The sequence below is a fragment of the Meles meles genome, chromosome 11 (genome assembly GCF_922984935.1).
Source record: "Meles meles chromosome 11, mMelMel3.1 paternal haplotype, whole genome shotgun sequence".
NCBI lineage: Eukaryota > Metazoa > Chordata > Mammalia > Carnivora > Mustelidae > Meles > Meles meles.
In genome coordinates this window covers 88,970,326-88,976,428 of record NC_060076.1, presented here as the reverse complement: position 1 = coordinate 88,976,428, position 6,103 = coordinate 88,970,326, and the positions used below count along the sequence as shown (strand labels likewise).

Sequence of the window (6,103 nt, the reverse complement as noted above, 5' to 3'; positions counted from 1 at the left end):
CTCTGCCTGCCTCTCTGCCTACTTGTGATCTCTGTCTGTCAAATAAATAAATAAAATCTTAAAAAAAAAAAAGAAAGGAGCGAATGATCAGTCACCTGAAAACAATTCAGGATAATGGTTACTGTCTTAGGGGAGAGGCAGAGGCAGAGGGTTGGAACAGGGTACTGGCTCCACACAGATAGGTCTAGCTTATTGGTAATGTCTGTGGGCTAGGGATGAGGTCGAAGGAATTCATTAAAAACATATAAATATAAAGAAGGGCTTTCCATGGATTAACGATGAGAGTGTCGTGAACCAAAGAATATGATAAACGAGCACAGGTTACCTGAGTCTGAAGAAATGAAGAAAGAAAAATAAATAAGAGTAATTCATATACATTGTAAAAATTTGGATATACATGTAAAATATATAGTTATAAGAAAGAAAAAAGTTTCGCTGGTTATTCCTTCAAGGAGAATAAATACAATTAACATAGTAGTGTTACAGCTTCCCATTCTTCCCCCTATGAATTAAAAAAAGTTTTTTAAGGACACTAAAAAAATGTCAGATTGATGGAGTCTGTTCTCTACGGAGACTGTTGAGGTCAGGCTACCCATTCCAGGATCCCACCAGCCAGGGACTCACTCGGTGCACACAGGGACAGCACGGAGCCCGGAACCATAACAACTCCGCCCAGCTCCGCTCAGGTTTAGAGAACACGCCCCGGGGGTGTGGTCAACTCCTCTGGGGGCGTGGCTAAGAGGCAAGGCCGGTCTCCGCTCGGGCCCAGGTAATCCGGGCGGGACTGGGAGGCGCCGCACGTCGCGGCGTGATGACGTCACGAACGCGCCCGGCGTGGCGCTTTCGGCGTGCGCGGCTGCGTCTCGGCGTTTTGGTTGTGTCTCCTGAGGCGAGGTAGAGGCATACTGTGTGCACTTGGCCGGGATGTTCCCGGCTGTGGGTGTTGTGGGTGAGGAAGAGGAACTGGCCGAAGAGGACTGTCCTGAATTGGTCCCCATTGAGACGAAGCTGAGAGAGGAGGAGGAGAAGTCTGGTCCCGACGCTCAGATCCCAGTCACAATTATCACCGGGTATTTAGGTAACTAACCATCCCGGTCAGAAAATGCCGTGAACGCTGGTATCCTGGGATTTTGGGGGCTGCCGGTGCCTCTTTACCTCAGGCATCTGGGCCTTCTGGCCGACAGCACAGGTCTCTGAGGTAGGGGCTGGGTCCCTCGCTCCCCGTTTGGGTTGCTCTTCATCTCGTGGCTCGAGGACGCCCAGACCCCTTTGCGTTACATGCGCGTTTATCGAGGGAAACAGAGTTAACCTCGCATTTTGAAAACTAGTTTTGGCTTTGCCCCGAGAGGGTTGGGCCCGCCCCCTAATTACCCACGTGGCCTCTCACCCGTCGTTCTACGTTCGTGAAGCTCGTGAACCTCACTGGAGAGTGGAAGTAACATGGGTCACCCGTTTGAGTTTGTTTTCTCACCTGTTCCGTGGGGCGGGAAACACCCACCCTTACGTCTGTTACCTTTACAGGGTGCCCTGTCTGTGCCCGACCCACGAGGGGGCTTCTTTGGTAGATGCCCCTTCCCCGCGAGCCAGCCTCCTCCCGCTGTTCGGGGAGAGGATTCCTAGCAAAGTTTTTTGTTCCGTTTTTGTTTTTCTGAGGTTTGTTTGCAGAGCGCTCTAGGAGAAAGTAAGGATAAAATCTCTACCCTCCCAGATTCTCTTTCTCAAGCCGAGGACGTTCGGGAGTGCACACGGGCCCTTGAATTCGTAGGTGTGCAACCGCGCAGCTTCCTGGAGCATAGTTTATGGCCTTACACTGGAGGAGCTTGGGCAAATCTGAGGAGTATTATTCTAAAGCCTTACAATTTACGGGAAGGGCTAGAGTAAATACAGGACCATATTGCAAGTGGGGGGCAAGTTAAGAAATGTAAACACAGTGAAGTGATTTGGGGTCGGTAATACCATTCCTAGATGATGCCAAAGACAGCTACAGACTCGGCGCACCTGAGGGTCTTTTACACAAAAATAGGAGTTAAATCTCTGTTGTCGTCTTTTTTAGCTTTGTCGACTGAGTTTATTCTCCATTTTCTTCTGGACTAACTTTATAAAGGAATTTATTTTTGATGTGTCCCCACTATTACGCAGAGGCCGCTCACTATTACCCCGAGGCTGCTCCACTAAGAAGTTGAGCAGATTCCTTGTCTGAGACAGAGGTTCAGTCTCGCCCCTCTGGCCTTTACCATTTTTCTCATTCCTAAGTCAGGAGAGCATTGGAGGTAATGATCCGAAGCTCAGGAATGAGGACTTTTGCCAACAACCTTGTTGCTGAATATAGGGGATCTAGTTTCACTACTTATTCTTGGCCATTTTCTCTTTCTTGAAACATTGTTGTATCAGCTTCCATCACATTTTTCTTATGAAATTTCCACCTACTTCTCTGGCTTTTTTTTTTTTTAATTTTCTCCCACCTCTGTTCGTCCTTTTAACTTCACACTCAAATAGTTTCTATTTTGATGTCCCACAGACATCTCAAACTTAGCAGGTCCAAAACTTCATGCCACCCACCGTCCAGTCCTCCTGCTCCCCTGATTCCAACAACCGGAATATTTAAAATTTTTCTAACTAGCCTTCTGTCATGCTTCCCTTTAATATATTCTCTGTATTTTAGCCTTAATGATCTTCGTAAATGTCAGCTGTGTCACACCCTTCAGTGATTTCCGTTTGGGTTGCTGTTCAAATTCCTAAACATGAATCAAATGGTCCTATGTGATCTGGCTCTTTTTTTTTTTTTTTTTTTTTTTTTTTGGTGATCTGGCTCTTGACAGTCTTTCTAGCCGACCAAACTGTGGTCCAGGCACATTGGTACTTTTACTTTTAAACAATGCCAAGTATTTTAGCCCCTGGAATCCTTTTCTTTTTTGTTACTCTTCTGCCGAGACCTCCCTTTTAGGTGCTACCGAACATCTTGTCTATCTCCTGTCCACTCTATAATCCTGTGACATCATTGCCTCTTTATCCGTCTGAACTACCGTCCATTTCCCACTTGCTTAGTCCTTATAAGCATTGTCAAAGTAGAGGCAGATTGTCTCTGTTCTGTGCACTTGCCGCCAAGGCCCAGCGTGAGATCTGCCCCATAGTAGACTTTTGAATGAATAAGCTGTGCCTCAAGTCTTCTGCTTCATAATGTGGTTAATTATTAAGTCCTCGTAATTTTCTTAGAAGGTCTCTTATATCCACCTCTGCCTTTCCATTTTTACTGCCACTACCTAGTGCTGCCCTCATGTTCAGGGTCTCTGTCTCACAGTTGGACTGGTTGTAAGAATTTCCTCATTGCTCTGTCCCTTTCATTCTATACCTCACACTTATGTGATGTTGAGGTTTTTAAAGCTCTCTAAGCATAAGCTTTTAGTCCCTTCAGCAGCTTTTAAAGGAATATGACTTAAAAATGTGGAGATATTAGTACCCTAATGATCATCAAATCCCTTCTAGTTAGAGGCAAAAAGTCTCCTAAATGTACTTCAGAAGTTGTGTACAGGCTTACATGTAAAAGTTCTTAGCAGCACTGTTTGGGAAAATAAAACACTGGAGATAACCCAAATATCCACCAACAGAAAAGTAAATGAATGATATACTCATACAACTGAACTACACTATTGTCCAGTTGTTTTTTCTTTTCTTTGAACTTTGGTGTGTATAGTTCACAAGGTAATTGTTTTCCTTTTACTTGAGCTGAACATACTAGGTTTAACATGCCACCTACTGGATAAAGTTAGTGTAGCTTTCTGAATTTTTCTAAGTACTGAATATTCTGCATATTGTTAACATTTTTTACATCCTTTCTCCTATTTTGTGTGTGTGTTTTATAGATAGGTAGTCAGATACAGTTGACCCTTGAACAGTGTGGGGGCTAGGGGTGCCGACTTCCTGCATGGTAATTTTGGACTGCCCCAAAACCCAGGTAATAGTCTACTGTTGACCAGAATCTTTACTGTTTGATATAAACAGTTGATTAGCACATATTTTGTATGTTATACATATTAAATATTGTACTCTTAACAATAAAGTAAGCTAGAGAAAAGGAAATGTTATGAAGAAAATCATAAGGGGGAGAAAATACAGTAATGTACTATATTTACAGGAAAAAGGCCATGTATAAGTGGACCTACAACCCACACAGTTAGTTGTTTGAGGGTCAGCTGTATATATACACGTATTTTCTTATAGGTTACTTTAAGTACTAAAAGTAGCCCTATAGTCCGTTTGAATTTGTGTGTGGTTAATGATGGATATTGAAATAAAAGATAGGGCTTTATATGTAAATTTTTGGGAAGTAAACCATACATTCTTGGCTAAGAAACATTGTCATCATGTGAAGATGTCTAAATATTTTAAATAAAGTACATTAGTAATTTAAATAGTTTAAAGTTAAATTTAAAGTAAATTTAATTTACCTTACATTTTAATAAAGTAAGTACATGAGTACTTTATTCCCTGGAAGCCATTATTTCAATAATTCCTTACTTAATAGAAAATTTAGATGTCTTTATATTAATTATATTATAAATTGTTTAGAAGGCATATTTTCGTTGTATGAGGTTGAAGAAAACTGTGATCCAAATTGAAGGCATATTTATAAATATTTACAAATTTTATGTCTACATAAAGCTTTTTTAATAGTTTGCAAGAGATACTTTAATCTTTTCCTTTAGAATCTTCTATACCATAGTTAAAAAATATTTTTAAAATAGCACACGAATTTTTAAAAACATTGGGACTCTATTTTTGTGTCTGTGCCTTTAAAATTAGCCTTTGAATGTTTTTTAAAACAAGTTTTTTTTTTTTTAAGATTTTATTTATTTTTTTTGACAGAGAGAGACACAGCAAGAGGGGGAACAGAAGCAGGGGGAGTGGGAGAGGGAGAAGCAGGCCTCCCACCCAGCCGGGAGCCCAATGTGGGGCTCGATCCCCGGACCCTGGGATCATGAGCTGAAGGCAGACGCCTAACGACTGAGCCACCCAGGTGCCCCTAAAACAAGTATGTTTTACAGGTGCTGGGAAGACAACACTTCTGAACTATATTTTGACAGAGCAACATAGTAAAAGAGTAGCAGTTATTTTAAACGAGTTTGGGGAAGGTAAGTAAAGTTCAGTGAATGCGATGCTGTAAGAATTTATAGGATAGCTTATGGTGAATTTTGATATTCCATATTTAAAATGAAAATACAAGGTATTGTAATGTGAATACAATACATCGAATACATCGATGAAGATAGTTTTGGGAAAATTAATTTCTGTTCAGCTTTATTTTATACAGATTTGAGGTACTGAAATTAGATCATTTTTATAAAATTTTATAAAACTTCAGAATTCATAACAACAGAATTAAATTAAGTTTTTGCATGAAATAACTCCAGAAATAAAAAGCTAAACATATGAAAGGAAGTTCTTTCAGGCTTTTCTATGTACTTTTATACTGACTGTATTGTTCATTTGTAACTTTTGAAAAATTCTTTAAAATGTTCCAGTTTTCATAAGTTTATGTTGTTGGGTGTTTATTGTTTGCAAAGCATTTAAAACTGAAGATTTAAAAAATAAGCTAAATATATGGTTTCCATATCAAAAATCTGCAGTTGTCTGTGGAAAAATATGCATTTAAAATTCTATTTTTTTATTTTAATATTGACTGTGCTTTTAAAAATACATACACAGCAGTGTATTTTTTTTTATTACTTTTAGAAGTTTTTCTTCTTAAGTGTGAATTTTAACTATAGCTCACTTTTAGCCAAAAAAATATATCTTATGTTGAGCTATTTTTTAAAGTATACTATTTTCTCTGTTGTAAATCAATAAAGGAGCTAAGTTTTATGAACAAGAAGGGAGACCTGTTAAACTTGGTTTCTCATTTTTTTTTTTTTTAAAGATTTCATTTATTTGACAGAGACACAGCCAGAGAGGGAACACAAGCAGGGGGAGTGGGAGAGGGAGAAGCAGACTTCCCGCTGAGCAGGGAGCTGGATGCGGGACTCTATCGCAGGACCCTGGATCATGACCTGAGCCCAGGGTAGACTTCTAGCGATTGAGTCACCCAGGGGCCTCTTGATTTCTCATT

At 40.2% G+C, this 6,103-nt stretch overlaps 1 protein-coding gene across 6 annotated transcripts in view; it reads left to right on the top strand.

The window, feature by feature from the left end:
* Positions 1–817: 817 nt before the first annotated feature.
* The window catches only part of LOC123952818 (COBW domain-containing protein 3), a 55,029-nt gene continuing 49,743 nt past the window's right edge, over positions 818–6,103 (top strand). For 4 of the 6 annotated variants that reach the window (XM_046022380.1, XM_046022378.1, XM_046022379.1 and 1 more), the window contains exons 1-2: positions 818–1,078; positions 5,043–5,129. In XM_046022380.1, coding sequence (XP_045878336.1) covers positions 925–1,078; positions 5,043–5,129 — 241 coding nt within the window. In that variant the 5' untranslated portion in view covers positions 818–924. Of the gene's footprint in view, positions 1,199–3,860; positions 3,953–5,042; positions 5,130–6,103 lie in introns of all 6 variants that reach the window. The other 2 variants (XM_046022382.1, XM_046022381.1) reach the window with 2 other exon arrangements.